The sequence below is a fragment of the Cupressus sempervirens genome, chromosome 5, assembly GCF_028749045.1.
Source record: "Cupressus sempervirens isolate cs-2001-9-10 chromosome 5, ASM2874904v1, whole genome shotgun sequence".
Taxonomy (NCBI): domain Eukaryota; kingdom Viridiplantae; phylum Streptophyta; class Pinopsida; order Cupressales; family Cupressaceae; genus Cupressus; species Cupressus sempervirens.
In genome coordinates, this window is record NC_143122.1 from 635,590,218 (window position 1) to 635,609,810 (window position 19,593).

The following is a 19,593-nucleotide window of genomic DNA, read 5'->3' on the forward strand; positions in this document are numbered from 1 at the left end:
ACTTCCTCATTCTTCGGAGTCATTCATTCAAGGCATCAGCGGTAGAGATGAACTTCCCAAGTTTGATCGCTGAAGCGCAGATTGTATTCAAGAAGAATGCAGATTGGACGCAAGAGGTAATAATTGTAGATCATATTTTGAAGATGATCACGTATGTGCAAATCATACTTCTAAAGGAAAAGGACAAATAAAAATTGAAAAGATTCAGAGATGAAAGCTCTGATTCATCTTCTGATTTCAAGAAAAAGAAACAAGATCTTTCTTGGATTCAGTGCTTTAGGTGTGATAAGTTTGGTCACTTTGCAAGAGATTGTAATGTGAAACCAAAACCTTCTCATGGGGCTGCTATTGCAGATGTGGAGAATTGTTCACCTCAAAAGGAGTCTAGCAATAATTTTGAAGAATTTCTTTTTATTTCTGCACTTTTTAGTAACATTCCTACAAATAGTGATACATGGTTAATTGAGAGTGGTGCTTCTCGTCACATCATTGGTTTCAAAGAATACCTATCTGATTTGAAAGAAAAGGACACTCACTTGCATGTCATTATTGGTGATGATGCTAGTCATTCGGTAAAGGTGCTGACTCTACATCCTTTAAATTGGACTCTGGCATTCCTTTCCATCTAACTGATGTGTTATTTGTTCTAGGTATAAAAGGAAATCTTGTTTCTATATCAGCCTTAGAGGATACAGGATATCATGTGGCTTTTGTTGATGGTAAAGTTTTGGCATGGAAAAGGAATTCTGATTTTAAATCAGTTTGTGAAATCGGGGTTCATCATAACAATCTCTACAAACTTTCTGCTCCTCATCATGCTCTTGTTCTAAATTTATCCGATTCATGTGAACTATGACACGAGATTTGGGCATTTAAATTTCTGAACTCTAACCTCTATGAAAAACTCTATGAAAAAGCTGTTGTTGGTCTTGCCAAATCTTATCAGGATCATAAAGGAGTTTGCAAGGTTTGCACTCTAGGTAAGAATATTAGGAGCACTTTTCATAGTAGTGAATCTAGAACTACAAAAATTCTAGAAATCATTCATTCAGATTTATGTGGTCCAATTTCTATTGCCTCTCTTTGTGGTTATTGGTATTATATTTCCTTCATTGACGATTTCTCTTGTAAGTGTTGGATCTACTTTCTTAAGTCTAAAGAATCAAATGAAGTGCTGCCTCAGTTCAAAGAATTCAAAGCCTTGGTTGAAAATTTGTCTAACAAAAGGATTAAGATTCTAAGATCATATAATGGCGAAGAGTAGGTGTCTGGGATTTTTCAATTTTTGTGTGTTGAAGCTGGAACTAAGAGAGAGTTCTATGTTCCCTACAATCCTCAACAAAATGGTGTGGTTTAAAGAAAGAGTAGGACAATTGTTGAAGCTGCTAAGACAATGATTGACGATCAAGGTCTTCTTACTTTTCTATAGGCTGAAGCTTGCAGGACAACACTTCATATTCAGAACTGCTGCCCACATCAGATTCTTGACAACATGACTCCTAAAGAAGCCTTTTCAGGTATCAAACCAGACATTAGTTATTCCAGAATTCTTGGCTGTCCCATTTATATTCGCATTCCTAAAGAGAAGAGGACTAAGTTGGAACCTTTAGGAAAGAAAAGAATTTTTTTTGGCTATAGTGATTCTTCAAAAGCATATAGGATCTATGTTCCAGGTCAAAAACATATTGAAAACAATAGGGATTTCACTTCTTATGAAGCTATAGCTTGCAAAGTATCCAAAGACTCTAATTCTGAAAATCATGAAGGGAATGTTGAAAACTCTCAAGATTTTGTTATGTCTGATCTAGAATCACTTTCAGAGATTAAGAGGGAGATTGCTGATTTAGACTTACTCGCTGGTCCACCTTCTCCTACAAATCAAATTGATATTCTGGCAGGTTCGAGTGTTACTCCAGCAATAAAGAAAATGCCAATATGGGCTAGATACATTATGGAAGAATCTGAAATCTATGCTCCCCCTTTGTGGTACTTTTAGAGCAAGTAAGAGACCCCAACAGTTTGCTGGTTATGTTGCATTGATGAGTCACATAATTGCATCGAAACCCTCTAGTGTGGAAGAAGCCTTTCATCAACAAGTATGGAAGGATGCAATGATGTACCAAAAGGTAAATGATGTTTGGGACATTGTTCCAAGACCAAAAGGTAAACCTGTGGTTTCTTCAATGGTTATTTAAAATTAAACATGCTGCTGATGGTAGTATGGAGAAATATAAGACTAGATTTGTTGCTAGAGGATTTTCCCTAAAGAAAGACATTGGTTATGAGAAAAGCTTTGCACTCATAGCTTGCTATTCCTCTATTAGAACAACTATAGCTATTGCACCAGTAAAAGGCTGGAAGCTTCATCAAATGGATGTTAAAAATGACTTTTCTAAATGGAGTCATTGAAGAGGAAGTCTACTTTGAACATCCTGAAGGATTTGTAATTCATGATAAAGAATCACATGTATGCAAGCTGAAAAAGGCCTTGTATGGTCTTAAGTAGGCTCTTCGAGCATCGTATGAAAGAATTAATAATTATTTTCTTAGGTTGGATTTTGAAAAGAACGATGTTGATCCAAATTTATACTTTCAAATTAATGACAACAAAGTGCTGATCCTAATACTCTATGTTGATGATTGATTTCTTACTGGTGATGATGATCTGATTGTTAAATGTAAGAGTGAACTTCAGAATTTAAAATGAAAGATCTTGAACTTTTGCATTACTTTTTTGGCTTCGAAGTATGACAAAATTCTGATGGTATTATTTTAAGCCAAGGTAAATATGCTATAGATTTTTTGAAAAGATTTGGAATTCTGGATTGTAAATCCATAGTCACTCCCATTGAAGCAAATCTGAAAATATTATTTGAGGATGCAACTGCTTCAGATTTGGTAGTACAGACAATTAATTTGTTCATTAACTTGCTCTTTAACACAAGACCTGGTATTTTTGATGCTGTAAGTACATTGAGTCAATTTATGTGTGAACCAAGGCAAATTCATGTGGTTGCAGCCAAACATATTCTGAGATATGTTTGTGGCAGTGTGCGATATGAATTAAAATGTCCATCAAATGGCAAGATAACTTTAAAAAGGCTTCTTCGATTTAGATTGGGCAGGGTGCGTTCCTTATAGAAAGAGTACTTTAGGTTGTTGCTTCAGTTTGGGTTCAAATATGATTTCTTGGTGCTGCAAGAAGCAAACTTCTGTGGCTCAAAGCACATGGTTGAAGCATAGCATGTTGCAACATGTATGGCTGCAAAAGAAGGTGTGTGGCTTTGCAAATTACTTCTTGGTCTAATTTGTTAAAGTCTCGTTCCTACAATGATTATGTGTGATAATCTAAGTGGTGTAAAGCTTTCAGTTAATCCTGTTTTTCATGACAGATCCAAATATGTAGAAATTAAATATCTTTAGTTGCCGATTTGTGATACGAATCTGATTCGGGCACGTGAATCGGATCCGTGGATTCGAGATTTTTTTTTTCCCCCAATTATGATTCGTGGAGGATTCGTGCATATATATATATATAATACATATATGCATTATATATATTGAAAAATAAGAGAAATATACATAATTCTAAAACTAAATCATTTCATAGTATGAATCTATGATTCTAGTATGCATGTATGAATCTAGTATACTTGATCAATGACATTGATAATAATCTATTTTCATGATTATAAAGAAAATCAACACATCCAAATTGAATTATTGAAAGTGAAAGTTTGTAACATTCAAAATATAGATCATTAAACTTAAAGTTTGTAACATGATTTACTCATAAAAGAGTCAAGAGTCAAGACTAAACTTTTTGATTTAATCATCAAATGGATTTTCAAGAAAATCTGAATCAGAGGGGTACTGATGAGCTGCAAGTGCTGCATCTGTATCAGTAGAGGAACCCAAACCACTAGTAGTTGAGGGGATTGTTAACTCATAATCCTCCTCCTCATCATCCACATCAATCAAAGTGGATCTAGCAATATCTCGGATGGTCATATCTAAATCAGGAGTCTCAGATGCTACATCCCAAAGCTTTTCGGGCCCCTTCTTGTACTTAGGATCCTTCCGTGACAACAAGCGCAAATTGTTGTGAATGAACACAAGTTCTTGTGATTTTTTTGGAGCCAACCGGTTGCGTTTGACTGAGTGGATAAAGGAGTAAGTACTCCAATTCCGCTCAGTTGCAGAAGAGCTGGCAACCTAAAGAGAAATTAAAAATCATCAATACAACAATCAAGATAAATAAATTAAATAATAAATTCAAGGAATTGAGAGTGTTAACCTTAAGCTTAATTTTACAAACATACTTGGGATAGGACCTTTATGGCAAGAGGTTGGAGGTACATGAAGGCTTGCCCATGAAGGTACCACCATTTGATCGCACCCATCCTGCTTTGGTTTGCTATAGCAATAGGGTGGAAATCCTCACTTGAGTTGAAGGCATCAAATTCACTCCTCGCAATTACCCCAATCTCTGGATCTTGGAATATCTTAGTTAGTGCCCTCTTATACCCATCTGCAACTTCTGCATCTCTAAATGGTGGCACTCTACCTGGAAGGCGAAGTACATTTGCACTATAGTACCTGGGGATAACAAAAGACAATTGAACACTATCAAATATCAATAGCACAAACATTGGATAAAATAAGCACAGGCATTTGATAAGAATTACAGTACCTCGAGGATAGAGCATATGCAAGGAGGTGCAAAGGTGTGGTCATCTTGTTCCATTGATGATGAACAATATTTTCCATCTTCTTGTAAAGGGTGTCCTCAGGATCATTCTCCCTCCTCTGTATGACCTAGGATATGAAATATGAATAATAATTATAATTAGTGAATATGTCAATTTAAACTTTAGAATCTAGATATCTCTCAAATAAAAAAATTGTTGTAAAAAAGCGTAAAACTTACCATTTTAATTTTTTTCAGCATACTATCCATGGAATCATAAATATCCCCAAGGCATGGCTGATCACTGTCTGCGAAGCGAAGCATTGCCATTATTGGATCGGTGATTTCCAACACATAACTCACAAGACCCCACCAATCCTCATCTAGTATCAATCTTCTCACATTTAAGGCCCTTGTTGTATTGGAATTCTTCCAAACGACCCATTGGTGGCTAATGACCATATGCTTCAATGCTTCTTTTACCTTCACAAGTCGTCTCAAGACGATTGTGTGAAAGGCAAAGCGGGTTTCAGCAACCTAAGAACATGTTAAACTCAAGTTAGTAATACATTTAAAAATTGCTTGTGACATGTAGTGATTTGTCACAAACATTTGAATCTCTTCAGCTTCTTCATATATCCTTTTCACGCAATCTATTTCGGTGCCAATTGCTTTCATCACTAAATTGAGAGAGTGGACGTTGCATAGTGTCCAAAAGATATGATCATATCTAGACTCTACAATTATCCTTGCAGCCCTGCAAATTTTTGCATTGTCCATAACCACTTGGACAACACAATCAACTGCCTTCAAGAACATTGCCCCCTTAGGGCATACAGCAATAACATTGTTCAATGGACGGTTTTTACAATCTTTCCACCCATTCGAAATAATAGGCACACCCAAAAATTTCTTATTGGTTGAAGTTGAGCCTCTACATATTTCCTCTCATCATGTAATATGGTAGTGCGCAACTTCTCATAACCAGACGGTTTGTAACCATGGGGTGCATCATTTATTGCTTCCACCATCTCCCTAAAATAAGGTGATCTCACAAAATTAAATGAAACACCATTTGCAATTAAACAACATCCAATTTTGTGATCAACAATGCCTCTCTTTTCATTTTGGAATGCCCTATCTAGGGGGCCTCTCTTGCGGGTGACTAGAGATGGGTCTTCATCTTCATCATTTGTAGTTGGCATAGGCAAAAAAGGATGTGTTCTTGTGTTTGTTTGATCGGATGATGGTGTTGGTGTATTTGTTCTTTTGGAAGCACCACGTTTTGCTTTTGCAACTGCTCTATCAACATCATCTTGCTCTTTTGCTAATGCTGCTATTTGTGCAGTTGGTAATCCTTTCTTATCACTACCCTAACACGTGTTAATTCCTTCACCCACAGGGCCCAAAAAATGTAGTTTCACTCGGGAATAGGAGCTTCTATGTTGTATTTTGCAATAATTACATTTCCATATGTATGCCCCACCCCTAGGACATTGTGCGACTCTTGTTGTGTGTTTCCATAAAGGAGACCCCTTATCAATTTTGAAGTTTGGTGGTGCAGCCCCACCCCCACCTATTGAGCCTTGACTACTCATTGTTCCAATCTTGCAATCTAGAAAAAAAAATGAAAGAAAACCATGCTTCACATTTACACAAAGACTTGAAAATTTGGAAAACTAAAAATAAATCAATAATCTATGAAAGAACTCAAGAATATGGTTGAAATGCATACCTTAAACACTTCTTGCAAGGTATTTCGAGTTCCACAACCGATCTCCTTCGAATCCAAGCACTTCACTTCAAACTAGCAAGTATGAGAGAACAAAATAGAGAGTAAATGAACTTGCATTGTGACTTAGAGGGTCGTTTTTAGGGTTTAGGGCCTTTAGGAAAAAAAAACAAAAAAAAAAAAACCTTGGGCCCATATTTAAAATTTTTTTATTGGTCTTTGCCGTGGATTCGCGTGTGGATCTAGGCCGTGGATCTTGATGGATCCACAGGCACGATTATGGATCTTGCCCGAATCCTCACGAATCCACATGTGGATCCGGACCTGAATCCAGATCCGGAGGTATATGCACGAATTCGGTAACTATGTAAATATCATTATCTCATAGATATGGTTCAAAGGAAAGCCTCTTCCTAGGGTAAAGTTTAGATACTTTTGGGAGAAGCTTGGCACTGTGGAGAAAGATGTTCTTGCTAAGAAAGAGTCTCAACTTGAGTGACTTATTTCATTGTGAGTTCTTCTCTACGAGAGAAGTTTAAAAGTGAGATTTTTTGTTCCATCCTCTGCGAGTAGCATGATGGAAGCATTCTTCTTTGGGAGAAGGTTGAGGTGAAAGTCCCCATTCAACCCGCTGCGAGTAGGCATGGTGGAAATACAATTTTCTTTGGAAGAAGATTGAGGTGCAAGTCCTCATTTTAAACCCTCTATGTGTAGGCATGGTGAACCCATTCTCTGCGAGTAGACATGGTGGAAGTATTCTGTATTATTTGTCTTATCCTTTCATTTCACTCTCTAGGAGTAGCTATGGTGAACAACAATTTTTTTTGGTTAATTTTCTTATTGTTATGATGAGATAACAATCTTGTTAAATCTTTGATGAAATTTGTCTTAACATTACTATTGGTTGCAGCTATGTGTACTTATGGGAAGGTACTCTGAAAATCTCTCTCTTGCTAAGAGGGAGTGTTGAATTCTAATATAGCAGCGAGATAGATCTTCGCTTACCTCAGTTCTGCATTTTTTGGATTCTCCATTTCAGTAACTTTTGGTTCTCTGTTAAGTTGTCTTCATGAACTCTAGCTCTCTGGTTATTGCTTGAGCACAGTCATGTGTTCTGTTATACTTCATATTCTTGGCTGTACATGTCCTATGCGAACTCTGCTATCTTCCCAGCTTATATTTTGTGTTCGTCTTATATGGCATATGAAGTTCTTTGTCAGCAACTTTTTCTCCTCCTGTGCAATCTTTGATGACTGACCTTCCACGTCATCTGCCCATGTTATTTGTGTTTGTAGAATGCAATTGAAGCCGTCAGCTATGATTTCTTTGTATCTTCATATTTGTTGAGCAGTATTATTTTTATTGTTTTATTACTTGCCGTTGGTTAAGCGCGATGCATTATTTTTGGCGTATGATATTATCGGCTTCTCTTCCTGTTTTTATTTTTGGTCCAAAGAAATGACAACAGTTTCCTTCTCATTAACTTCTTTTGGAACCACTATTCTTTCCTAACCTTCTAAGAGCATGGACAAGCGCGCGTGTCTATTATCTCTATGGCTCTCATTCAGCGTCATAGTTTTTCTTGCTAATGGCAGGATGTTTTGAAGGGCTGCTTGATGTTTTGCTATAAGATCGTCTTCTCAAAAGTTATGTTTATATTTCTGTCTTATCATTATCAGACATCAGTGGTGATAAATCTCCAGGATTGATTGCTATCGGGCTGTGTTTTGACACTGTACAATTTTTATTTTTAGTATCTATAGTTCATGTGTTGGAATTGCAGTGCTATATAGTCAGCATAATTGTGTGTAGTAGTCGTATTTTTGAGTGATCTGATTTTTGATATAATCTATTATCAGTCTGTGTGATGTGAAGGACATTTATTATCAGTCAGTGAGAAGATCATTCATTATCTTGTGAAAAACACTCAAAGATTCTCAGAGTTTTGTATTCTTCTTATTCAAATCAAATAAAGTGCACAAATTTGGGGGCCTAGGTTGTTTCCCTCGGTGAGGAGGGTTTTTCCCAGTATAAACTTTCTTGTTATTTCCCTAAAGTTTTAGTTTACACTTCTGGTTCAAAATTTTAACAACTTATTACAATAGTAGCACAAGATTCTATTCTTGAAGAAATGATTTTCTTTTGATGCAGAAGAGTTTGATTTGGAGGAATGATTCAATTTTTTTTTGTCATACATTGCAGTTTCCTCTATTCAGTTTTCTTAGCTCCTTCATCAATCAAAGTAGATATTATTTTTTTGTAAGGTAGCATCCACTTTGTTTACTTTTAAAACTATGTTTCCATAACTAGGAGGTGTTGGTTCCCAAAACTGCAGATTGGAATCCTACGAGCCTTGCCTGCTCGATGCTGGGATATCCAACCGGTTAAGGCCAATTTGATGGAACTAAACAACACAGTTCAATTTCCCTGCACTTTCGGCTCTGCAAAACCGAGGCGGGTGTACCTAATTTTGGACGAAACACTTAGATCCAAGACACTTAAAACAGATCAATTAGAATGCGAACACAATAAACGTTTTCCAAGTGGCAAGAAATATAGAAAAACTTTAAACTTGTGATTTATGAACTGAGAACAAAAATAAATGATTGAAATAATGTTTTAAATAAAGTATAAATATAGATTAAAGCATCAGATGAATATATTACTTTCTCAAAGGCAAGAAATTAAACAATTGCCAGCATATGGATTATGAATTAAGAGCAAAAGACCAGTGCTTAATTAGATGGGCAATAGAGTCAAAATTATCGATTGAAACGTACAACTTTATAAAATCTAATATATTCGAATTATAAACAATTTTAATAATCAGACAGGATGGATCAATTATTTAAATGCAATTTTAAATAAGTCTAAAATGCATTTAACTCTTACAGAGACAAATTAGACATAAATATGGAAACAATAAAATATTTCACAATATTTATGTTTATCAAATTTAAAATGCTATAATGATCCAATCCACTTATCCAAATATTAAAATATTTATAAAAAATAAATAAAAGACATTTACAAAGGACACAATTTAATAATAAGTTTAACTCTAATGCAAATAGAAATAAATGTGCTTATAGATTATGCCGAAAAAATTATAAGTAGAGACTCCTTAAGGATGATCTATCCACAACAAATTTATCAGGACCAAATGAGATTGACTCAAAAATCCACCATCCACAAGCTTGGTTCAACAGGTCACTCTGTTGCCGATGAGAAGATATAACATATCATAAAACATAGGATAGAATTTTTGTTTTAAAAATAAGAATGAATATGAATATCGTATCCTCCTTGGTTCTACTTTACATATATTTATAAATGTCCAAAGGGCATCTGTTGCCTTCCAAGAATTGCGTCTCTTCATAAATAAAACTAACAGATACTGAAAACTTATATGTTTTAATTTTATCAAAATATAATTAAACGCCTTTGCTTTATATCTCCTGCTGGCGTTAATGCAGAGTCTTTTGCATCCATCGACTTGGGTATGAATTCACTAATTCATGGAGCACGTGTTTAAATCATTTTGTAGAACCAAATGCAATTTTTTTTTTGACTCACGTTCTTCCTCTTCCAGATTCTCATACGCATGAAGACTTTTGCACCCGATCATACGCAATAACTCCTCCAACATAGCTTCAACCCCATTATACAATGACTTCAGACGCTTTTAGTGCTCCTCCCGCTGGATCTGAGCTACTATCTTTTCTATCACTTGACACTTATTCGTCATTATCGGAGGTACTGCTGGTGCGTCTTCCTACTTCGATCTCCTGATTCCTTCCGCGAATATCATGCTGCTAATCCATTGTGAGCTTTCGGGATTGCGTCTTTTGGCTGGTGGTGCATCCTAGCATCATGTCATAGATTTTATGTTTACAAAAACCGCTTCAGGACCCCTCTCTATGCACTCATTCGTGCCCTTATCCACGCAGACAGCATCCTTCATACCTGCGAGAGACACAAAACATCATTAGATATAGGTCTTCAAATAATGATAAGTATAAACCCTGTTTGAGAAACTCCCATATGGTACGAAAGCCTTCAGAATTGCTATTTGAGCATTTGTTGTTGCACTGAAATGCTCTTTCACGGATATCTGCTCCAAATATTACTTCCGCACCACAGTTTTGTAGGCCATCTTGAAAAGCTGACTCCTATTTTAGATGTCTGCATTCTACCAATCTATGGTCTAGACAAAAATCTTCCTCTGTCTGTTTTGCCATCAAACCAATCCAGAATAGACTTTCGTGGCAAGTTTGTCAACTGCGCCATATTACTCAGCATTGCCTCAGTTGGGCGCCTCGTACGCTGATATACTTTCTCCAGTGTTGCAAGTTGCACTTTTTTAGCATCTTCTTTGCATTCCAGCCCCTCAGATTCACAAATACTGGTGACTTGGATTTATTTCTTTGCACCTCAGTTTCAGCCTGAGATGTCAATATAGAGTTTGAAGGTTTTCTTTCAAATTCAGATGACTCTACATTATATTTGGTAGACTCAGTATCTTCAATTGATTTTGTTGGATACTCCCTGTCAAGAAACAAAACTAGCTGAAGAGGAGGATTGTGCAATAATTCAAGGACTGTTCCTCATTTGAGGCCTACTTCTGCTGTAAGCTTTTTAATGCTGGCTTTACGACGACCCACATTCAATGCCGCAGCCAATTTCTGCAGTTGATAGTCCTCTAATTCTGATGGTGCATAGTCAAGTTATGCTTTCTCATCACCCTCATCTAAATTTGATGGTCCCCTTAATTCTTCCTCAAATTTGGCCATTTCCTCTTCAGTAATCTCCACATCATCAGATAATGTACCCTTTTCAATATGCTTCTCCAATTGGCTAAACAATGCCTCCAAATCAGCATCAGCTAAGTCCTCGTTGTCTTCTTCGTCCTTCTGTAGTTTCTGAATAATTAATAGTATGCCCTCTCAACACATAACAGGGTTCAGAAACAATCTCTCAAATCTGATTGCACCAATCTGATCTAGAAGCAACTGTTGGAGATGATGCTGGTTATCATGTAAGAGATTCAGGTACTGTCCATTCAGAATAGAATCCAGTAAGCCACTCCAATTGAGTGATGTACTACATGCACCTCAATCAAATTAGATCCTCGAAGGGAAACTACTTGCATTATAGATTGGCCTACCTTGTATCCCTGCTCCAATATGCTTTAAAATATGCATTTAAGATCTGTTGTTTTATATTTCTGCATTTAATCTACTTTGCATTATAATGCCTTGATATCAATGAGCCCTTTCCATCATGAAATGATCCTTAGATTTACAATAGCACATTGCGAAGGCTGTCTGAAAGGATACAAATTTCTGATAAACTCCAAGAAACTAATACTCCATCTCAGATTCCTGAAACAATAATGGATAACAAAAGATGCATTAGTTCTGTTTGTTTGCTCCATTCACTCCTCTTATCAGCTTCCACATCAATATTATAATCATAGACTTGAATATATATATTGCAAACATATGCATCTCTTGGTTATGTCTTTCCCATTAGCTGATATGACATGGACGACGAGGCAACTAGGAGAATAGAGACTTATGAAATTTTAGGCTCCATCAGGAGGTATGCTATTCAACAAAATATCTTTTGAATCATCATCATCTACTTTAGTTTTTATTCAGCTAACTGATTCAATAGGGAGTGAAACTTACCGATATGTTGAACAATGTTGTCACCTTCCGTCATTTTCAGTCCAAACAACTTCGGCTTTAGGCCCATCTTCCTTTGATCTCTTTGATGAGTCAATGTGGTGTAGGGATGCATCTGAAAGTGTAAGACCAAGCAAAGACTTTTTAGTCTTTTTCTATGATTCTTCACAGTCCACTTTGCAATTTCATCAACATCATTTGGTTTTGCCAATGCTCCACTTACCACATCCCGCAGATTCTTTTCAATAAGAATCAACTGTAACCTTAGCTGCTGATTCTCTCCTGGCAGGCCTGGATTTGGATGCAGATGTGTTCAGAGGTGGATGTGCTCTGGAGGTGCCCAGGAAGCGCAACACAGGCCTGTGGATGTGCTGGAGAGCATCCATAGAGCATCTCAGTATGCATTTTCTGTTTACTATTCATTTGAGCTGAGGTTTGTCATTTTTAAGATGGAACATCACTGCAATCTGAAGCGCCATCAGGGTTATGTCTGATTTATCTACTTTGGTGACAAGGCCTATCATCACAATTGACAGTATTCCCTCACCATTAGAGGGGTATTCACTGCAGTCCCACTACTTAAGGTCCTTTATTGAAGGGTGATAATTCAAAGAAAGATGCAACTATTTACCTAGGAGGACTTCTATAAGCACAGGTTTGAATTAGGGTCACAAATACATGCGCTGCAGCATCAAGTCTGATCACACTGAATGCTCATTTTGGCACAGGCAGCGTAGCAATCAGGTTTGAGGGTTAAACCACCTCAAACACTAGCTCTGGTGTCAATAATTTCTTCCAGACAAAGCTATACCATCTACAGCTGTTCCTTACACGTTTGCATGGAGTTTCTGATTTGCATTGGAATTGTGAACATAAATGTATATGATATGGCTTATTAGTTATTTCAATATCTGTGAACTATCAGTTGGCATTTAATATTTATCTTGATGAATGATGAAGTATCATACTATAAACACATTCAAAGCTCCCAATTTTTTTTGTACATCTGCACATCCAATTCTTGCACCCACATCCGCATCTGCAGCCAAATAGCCAACATAGACTATAACTTGATTTGCCAGGTGTAAAACTTTGGATGTTGAAATTTTCCTATCAACTCCTGTTTTTCTCCATTCTAAAAATACCTAGCCTCCCAAGATGGATGTCGTGTAGTAGCGATGATGTGCCCAATTACAATTGAAATACAAAATTTATTATTCTAGACACTATTGAATTTTGATGACATAACAATTAACCACTCTCAAAAATGGTGCCTATTCTTAAAATAAACATAACCTGCCTTTAACACAAAAATATCTCCAATTATATATTACGACATACTCAACCTAAACATTTAACCAAATAAAATCAATAACTTAACTCACATCTGTTTGCATGTCATCACTTCCAAATTTGCTGGATTTCAATTGATTACCAGTTGAAATATTGACAGTGATCTATGCTGCTGAAGGTCTTCAATGTAATATTAAGTGATCAGCATAGGACTTTCTACCTTTTTGTTTATACCATATCAAGTTCCACACACGGCTAGGAAATCTAATGCCCATGACTTGCTAAATTGTGGCACCCAAATCTTATATATTCCAATTGCCTTTGGTTCCTTATTGGAATGATAAGGATGAAAGTATGAGTGAAGATCAATGATTCCATTGATATGATAACTCAATATCAAAATGAAATTTCGATCTGCTTTACCAAATGCCACTAGCTAATCTAAAGGCCGAATCTGTGATCTTGCAGACATCCTTACATATATATAATATAATGCATTGTGAATTGGAACCAAATGATGCTGAAACTTCAATGGGGCACCAGGTAGAACAAATATATGAGCCAGTATGACCACTTGGAAGTCACGAGCTATTTCGGATTTTGCTAAAAACAATGAGCTATTCCTAATAAACTTGAGAATGGGCCCAGTATATGAGCATTAAAGTTTGTTGATTTTCAACCATAGACTATCGTCTGTCAAACTTGGGCCAAAACTTTAACTGCGAGCCCAAGCAAAACAAATTTCAAAGCACAAACGTTCGCATCTGCACAATAAACACAAGCGAAAATATCTCATGATGATGTTGCTACAACAAATCATGCCACAGATCTCAGCACAGGAGTTCGATCACTAAGGGATTTCTCTAGACCACATCAATTACAATTCGGTAAAAGGCAAAAATGCCTCCACCATCAGCTAACATGGGCTTTAACTCAACCTAGGAGGGAGGCTCTGCACAAACACCATAAGCGAACCTTCTAAATGATCATGGAAAGCCTGCAGATTAATGCTCAATAATTTCTTCACATTACAAAATAATAGGCACATAATCTACACTCTGATACCAAATTGAAATTTGGGGTGAGAGAAGTGAAAAATAATCTCAAACAAAAATATTATGTGCTTCCCTTCATTATGATTTTTGTTAATATATATTAGTAGGATTCTTTAATCCTATTTTTCAAGAAACAACATTCACAAATAGGTTTCAACAAATGACCTCTGATAAAATAATCTATTAAACGAGCCATATAACTAATAATAATAAATAGTTGTTAAACAGCTTAATAATATTATGACATTTATTTTTCATACACATATCACCACTCCGCAAACCTATCAACTTATTATTTTATACATCTTAATACTCCTATCCTATGTGAACACTGATTCCCAACACCAGCTAAGCATTCCTCAAAATTCTTAGAGGAGACATCCATTGAAAAGGCAGGATCCTCAACAGTCAACTGATCATCAGAAACATTCTTATACCAAGTAGCAGGCCCCCCTTCTGATGACCCTGAGAGCAGTTTGAAGCCAAGTGACCAACGGTAAAGCAATGGTGACAACCAAGGCTGGTCCCCAATCATCAGATTCATGTTTCCTTGAAGAGGCATAGAGAGATCCATGTCTTTATGAAGAGGCATAAAGAGATACACAGCCACTCCACCAAGAAGCGATCATAGGTAGAGTTTCCCATGAAAGAAGAGCACTTGTCGACCTTCAAGGACCAGCCAATGGAATTTCGAATGGCTTCATAAGAAGACAACTCCCTTGAATTGGAGGGGATAATTAGGAAGCTGCACCCAAACTGGGTGCATGTTAAGTGGTATGGAAAGGGGGTGAAACTATTAGTTTGAGCCTTGAGGAGGTTTTGTTTATTTTGTTGGGTCGAATTTAGAAAAAAAATAGACTGTGAATTAGTTTTTGTCAGAGTATTTTTTTTAAAGAGCATTTTAAGTTTTTAATGGATGTTTAGTTCATCAGGTGTTTTCCAACTTGATATTTATAGTTTGCTACATTGCATGAATTAGACACTATCACTAGTTTGTTTAGTTATCCCTACCTCAATTTTCTGTGTTTTTTCGTAAACCAACAGCTGGAGGCTGAAATGTTTATCTGGATATTTTGTTGGGTCAAATTTAGAAAAAAAATAGACTATGAATTAGTTTTTGTAAGAGTATTTTTTTTCTAAGAGCATTTTAAGTTTTTAATGGATGTTTAGTTCATCAGGTGTTTTCCAACTTGATATTTATAGTTTGCTACATTGCATGAATTAGATACTATCACTAGTCTGTTTAGTTATCCCTACCACAATTTTCTGTGTTTTTTCTTAGACCAACAGCTGGAGGTTGAAATGTTTATCTGGAATTTGATTTTTTTCTGTTAACCAAGCTAGCATCTTGATATGTAATTTTTATTAAATAGTTGTCTATTCACTTTTATTGTATTCACAGAGTATTATTTACTTACAACAGGAATAAAGTAGGATAATTAATACCTATGCCGTCTCGATTCCAAGTACAAGGGGGATCTTAGTTCCTGGACAACCTTATATCTTGTGTCCTTAAAATGTTATTGTTGAAGTGGGTAATAGTGAAAGCAGGTAAATGCATTAATTAAGAGTAACTTTGTGGTCGCCTTCTGGCATTTGTTTGATCTTTCTGACAGGGATTTGATGAGTATATGAACCTTGTACTGGATGATGCTGAAGAGGTTTCTATAAAGAAAAAGAGTCGTAAAGCATTAGGTTTGTATAAACTTCTCTGGAAAATATAGTCTAATTTAACATGCATTGTTCTGTTAAGTGTACTACTTGCAGCTGTGATCAACTCCAGGCTTCTATTTCTGGTTAGTGGATATGGTGCTAAAAAAAATTATCATTTTAATTTGCCTTTCAGGACGCATTCTTTTGAAAGGAGACAATATCACACTAATGATGAGCACGTAAGTATTGCCAGAATTGTAGTTTCTATCCTGTATAAGTTTGATGGTAGAATTTTTACTCTAGCATGTTTAGTCATATGGAGAGAGCTGTATTATGTTGTTAAGATTAGCTGTTGGTTTTTCATTCTGCAGGGGTAAATAAATTTTAGCCGAGTCTTCCTCTGTAAATTTAATCCAGAGCTTCAACTTGTCAAAGTGGTAAATCTACCATTGATTTTGCAGTTTTCTATTAGCAATATATATTATAGATTTTGCTTAAACATTGCAAACATGCATTTGGAATCAGTTGCGAGAATGTTTCTCTTTATTGAACACTGCTATAATCATGTGTGAAATGTATCCAATTGAGGGGGTATCATCAGCATTTTATGAAATCTGATGCTCTGGACAAGACCTTAATTTTTCTTATGTACACTGTTCTCCGAGCAAGGCCTTAAGTTTTCTAATGTACACTATTCTGAGCCAATGTTTTGTTGTCCTGTTTGTTTAGTTGTAAGTTCTAAAGCACAGAAGGATAATATGCATCATTGGATAAATTTATCGTTATGCACAGTGCTATGAGTTGATGGTTACTTGTTGTATTTGCCTGTTTACATTTTTAAGTGCAGATTTTGCAACACACAAGTATATTATGTACTGCCAAATAATTCTACTAATATTTAGTGTTAAAAGAAATGTACTATATCTGTCTGGTTTGTGTTAAGTGGAGGTTCTGCTGAACTGATGTTTAATATGTGATGCTTTGTTTAGTTTTTGGCATATGATTTTAAATGGTTTGAATTTTTGCTTATGGTAAAGAAGAGATTATGTTCTTGTTACGCACCCGCACAATTTTTTTGTTGACTGAAAAAGCATACACTTGCAAAATCATTTTTAATTGGCAATGCATTGATTTTGATTTTGGCTTGAATACCATGAGGTGGAAATTTTTTTGTAACCACTATTCGTTAGCCTAGTCTTGAAAATTGTGTACTGGATTCAATAAGTTTTAGACTCTTTACCTTCAGCTGGCACATATAGTCCAATGCATTATATTACTAGGTAATATTTGAATGAAAACTATTACACAAGTTTAGCTACTTGTAAGAAAAAATTATGCCTAAAAAGTTGCATTCAAATCGTATCTTTTTTTTTGTAGTAACTTGGTTTATTTTTAATTCTATATGCAAGTTTCTTGTAAACATTAGACATATGCTTTTCTGAATAATGTTCCTATCCAATCTAAATTAAAATCTGGGTGTTAAAAACTAGACAGGCAATGTGCTAATTTTTAGTTGTAATCTGAAGTTTTATGGCGGGTAAAAACTGTAATAAGTTTATTGTCAATTATTGACCAACTGAAAGGAGATCGGAAGGCATGCTTGTAAGTTAACTGCGGTAGACATAAAAACAGAGCTGTTGCATTCAGTGAGCACTGATTGTTACTCTGGACAGGAGAACCTTCCCAGGCTGGGGCATATGTTGAATTTCTAATAGCCTACCTGGATATGGTGAGTAAATGAGTTCTTTGACAGTTCGCTTTAAATAGCTTGTGTTTTTTTTCAAGTAAAAAGTTTTCAACATGCCTTGATTCATAAATATCTACAAATCTTTATAGGAAATATGCATTTTGAATTAGATCATTACTAAAAAGTAAAATTTGGAACTGATAATGATATTCATATTCCATTTTGTTTTAGCGGGGATAAACTAATAGGGAATTATGATTGTCTCATTAACATCCGTAGAGAGATTCTTGATTGTTTGGGACATAAATCTTTCGAGGTCAATGAATAAAACTTCAAACTTCTATTCGTTGTCTAATTGTCCTGCTGTGCTGGTTATATTCAAAATCTATGATGCGAAAATCTCTCCTTTGACAGCTTTTAGGAGAACACATAAGCCATACTGCAAGTCAACATTGAGAATGAATTTCGATATATAACTACCATAACATTGGTTATAAATTAGATATGTAGAGGATAGGAGGGTCTTTCTCCGCAAGCACTTTGTTTTACATGGGAAAATTGCTTTCCTCTAATGGTTAATCCTTGGCATCACGATTTTAACCCATCTTTTGAATCTTTTTGTAAGAGGCCAATTTGGGTTTGTCTTCTTAACCTCCCTCTTCATCTCTGGATGGATTTTGTCCTTGAGGAAATGGGTGAAGCTTTAGGAGTTTTTTTAATGGTGGATTTTGGTTCTTCCGATATCTTTCACTCTACTTGTGCACAAATTCTTGTAGATAGACACTTCTAAAGGTCTCTTGGTAGAGATTAACTTTGTAGTCAAAAGGGCTCTTGGATTAGTTATTAGATTATGAAGGCTTTTCTTTAAGAAATAGAAAGTGTTTTACAATAGGTCACATAGTGGCAAAATATGATTTCAAAGTAGATAAGTCTAAGAACCCCTCTTCATGGTGGAAGGGAGCCTCTTTGCAACACTATATGGTGGTTAAAACCTCATCTAAGGGGATGGGAATACAACAAAAGTTAAACAGGTCTCTTTTGGTTCGGATGAGATGCAAGCAATTTTGAAAGAGGTTGAGATTCCTTTTGCTAAATCTATGCCAATTAAGGTAGAGGTTTTTGTTCCTGTTGGGTTGGAACAGAGGATTGCAGTGGTAGAAAAAATTGTTGGTCAACATGCAACGTTTGTTGTTCGGCAAAAAGGGTAGTTAGACAGTTACCGGTGCAGAGGCAGTTGTGTCGTTTCATTGGCACCATTTTAGACATTATAAATGTCGTGAACACTTATGTATTTTGGCATCATTATCATTGTATGACATATCATTGTTGTGTACATAAAAACATTTGATAATGAATAGTATTTTGCATTGATTATATGAATTCTTTCCTGTTCACCCACGGGCTGAACATTTTGCACCGTTGCTAGTTCAAATTTAGAGTAGTATGGAAGGACGAAGAAATGGGAAGAACAATATAAGACAACCGGAAGACAAATGACGATGATGAAACACATTTTTTTGAAGGAGAGCACGAGGCAGCACAGAACTTTCACATTCTGTATCGCGTAGGTCTGGAAACTTTCGTACGTAGGGAAGCCGCAGAGAACAGGTTTACGACAAACGTGTGGGATGCTATGCACGCAAGCCCAACCACGACCAAATTTCTAGACCAACTTCCTCCTCTGATCGCACAAGCCTACGTGGCACAAAAGAGACGCCAGGAGGAAGCAGAACGCGAGGAACACCGTTAGGAGATCCTCACGAAATTTGATGAGAGAGCCACATGACATCAGA

The 19,593-nt window shown here is 36.1% G+C and overlaps 1 protein-coding gene and 1 pseudogene across 2 annotated transcripts in view; one reads left to right on the forward strand and one right to left on the reverse strand.

The window, feature by feature from the left end:
• Positions 1-16,898, forward strand: part of LOC149557501 (uncharacterized) — a 41,119-nt gene extending 24,221 nt beyond the window's left edge. The window contains exons 3-5 of one of the 2 annotated variants that reach the window (XM_089832155.1): positions 16,077-16,155; positions 16,307-16,352; positions 16,485-16,898. In XM_089832155.1, the coding sequence (XP_089688281.1) occupies positions 16,077-16,155; positions 16,307-16,352; positions 16,485-16,494 (135 nt within the window). In that variant the 3' untranslated portion in view covers positions 16,495-16,898. Of the gene's footprint in view, positions 1-16,076; positions 16,156-16,306; positions 16,357-16,484 lie in introns of those variants that run through there. The other variant, XM_089832156.1, reaches the window with a different exon arrangement.
• LOC149557502 (protein OVEREXPRESSOR OF CATIONIC PEROXIDASE 3-like) lies at positions 10,623-11,859 on the reverse strand (annotated as a pseudogene).
• Positions 16,899-19,593: the final 2,695 nt, after the last annotated feature.